This window comes from Octopus bimaculoides, chromosome 15, assembly GCF_001194135.2.
Source record: "Octopus bimaculoides isolate UCB-OBI-ISO-001 chromosome 15, ASM119413v2, whole genome shotgun sequence".
Taxonomy (NCBI): domain Eukaryota; kingdom Metazoa; phylum Mollusca; class Cephalopoda; order Octopoda; family Octopodidae; genus Octopus; species Octopus bimaculoides.
This window is the reverse complement of record NC_068995.1, coordinates 52,691,172-52,693,104: the sequence shown is the minus strand read 5'-3', so window position 1 is coordinate 52,693,104 and position 1,933 is coordinate 52,691,172. Positions and strand designations below refer to the sequence as shown.

Here is a 1,933-nt window from a genome sequence, read left to right as displayed (position 1 = left end):
TATATATATGTATATATTATATATATGTATATATTATATTTTTGTATATATTATATATATGTATATATATATATATATATATATATATATATAGCATGCCTATATTTATACATATTGTCACCTATTCATCTATATATATGTATGTGTGTGTATGCTTATGTGTATGCATGTTTGTGATCATATGCACGCACACACACACACACACATATACATATACCCATAGCAATACATACAAACGTCTACGAACAGGGAGATATATACATCGATGTCTAACATCTCTGACTTTTGTGTAGTGCATTGAGGCATATATGCTACTACATGTGAATACATCTTAAATTATCTCACAATTACATTTAGAAATACACTGCAGGAAACCACCTTCAACTTACGGTTACCATGTCAACTGCAAACTCTACTGCAAGGAATTGCTCATTTAATCTATTTGCTGTCTACACTGAACGTTGCACAATCTTTTGTCACATATACGCATGTTGCACTCTTATACACTCTTAAAGTAACTGCAATTATGTGTGTTTCTAATAGCCTATCAGATATGAATTATATACTCTCTGTATGTGTGGGTCTGCATGTGTGTGCGTATGTGTATATATGTATGTCTGTTAATGTGTGTATATATATATATATATATATATGAGTGTGCAACATAAATTTATTCATATATTAGTCTCTCCCTCTCTCTCCCTTTCTCTCGATGAATATATATATATTTATATGCATATGTGTACGTAAGTGTATATATGTATGCATGTATTTACACACACACAAACACATATACATTCATACATACATATTTTCATATATATATATATATATATATATATATATATATATATATATATATATATACATACATACATATCATATATATATATATGTATATAATCATTACAATGTATATGCATGTTCCTAGCAGTATTTTGTATAATATACATCTCAACTATGTATGCACATACATAACTATGTATACATAAATTTGTCCAACCAATGCCAGTATGAAAAGCAGACATTAAACGATGATGATGATCATCATATAAATTTAAATGATAAACTTCTGGGAAGTTTTACAGATTTTTACAGTTCCACTGATGGATTGGATTTGTAGCCTTCGCATTAGCTTTCTCCTTTCTGGTTTTGAGAAGCCTAATTTCTCAAGGTGGTGGTGGCGGCAGTGGCAACAACAACGATGATAATGACGCTGATGATGGTGGTGGTGGTGGTGACGGCGGCGGGGGGGGAGGGGTAATGATAATGATGATGATGACAAGGATAATGATGACAATGATGATGAAAGGAGCTATTTGAACACAGTATTGCAGAGGACAAAATTTAACAGTGCTTTGGAATTTAATGCCAGAATTTACTCAACTTTACCATTCCTGCTATATTTCACTACTGCTTTATTGTACTAAATTTCTTCTTTAATCCCATTACTTTGTCTTTCCTCTCTAGACCCGCCTGGTCAGCCAATGATCAGCAGCAGCCATGACTTCCCTTGGCTTGAAGGCAGTGACCAGTCCCTGTACTGTGAAGCGAAACCTGGTAACCCTCCCTATGTGTTCTACAAGTGGTTTTCAGCCAACAGAGGACTGATCCATACAGGATCCGTGCTGAGGTTCCACCCTGTCAGTCGCTCCAACCATTCCGATCGGCTGGCATGCAGGGCAGAGAACACATTCACAGTTATGCAACATGGCAAACACATAACACAAAGTGTTATAGTGTTAGTTGAATGTAAGTAAATCTATTGCCTTATTTTCACCATATTTTTGTCATTAAACAGAAAATGTACAATTGACATTAAACATTTTCGGTATCAAATTACAACAAAAACAGAGTAAAACACCCATTTAAGGAACTTTTTCATGTTATGTTCAAAATTTTAGCAGATAATTCATGCAAAACAAATTATCCT

At 33.5% G+C, this 1,933-nt stretch overlaps 1 protein-coding gene across 1 annotated transcript in view; it reads left to right on the top strand.

Moving 5' to 3' along the window:
• LOC106878166 (synaptogenesis protein syg-2) overlaps positions 1-1,933 on the top strand; it is a 180,518-nt gene that overhangs the window by 107,742 nt on the left and 70,843 nt on the right. The window contains exon 8 of the mRNA XM_052973352.1: positions 1,471-1,752. Within this exon, the coding sequence (XP_052829312.1) occupies positions 1,471-1,752 (282 nt within the window). The remainder of the gene's footprint in view (positions 1-1,470; positions 1,753-1,933) is intronic.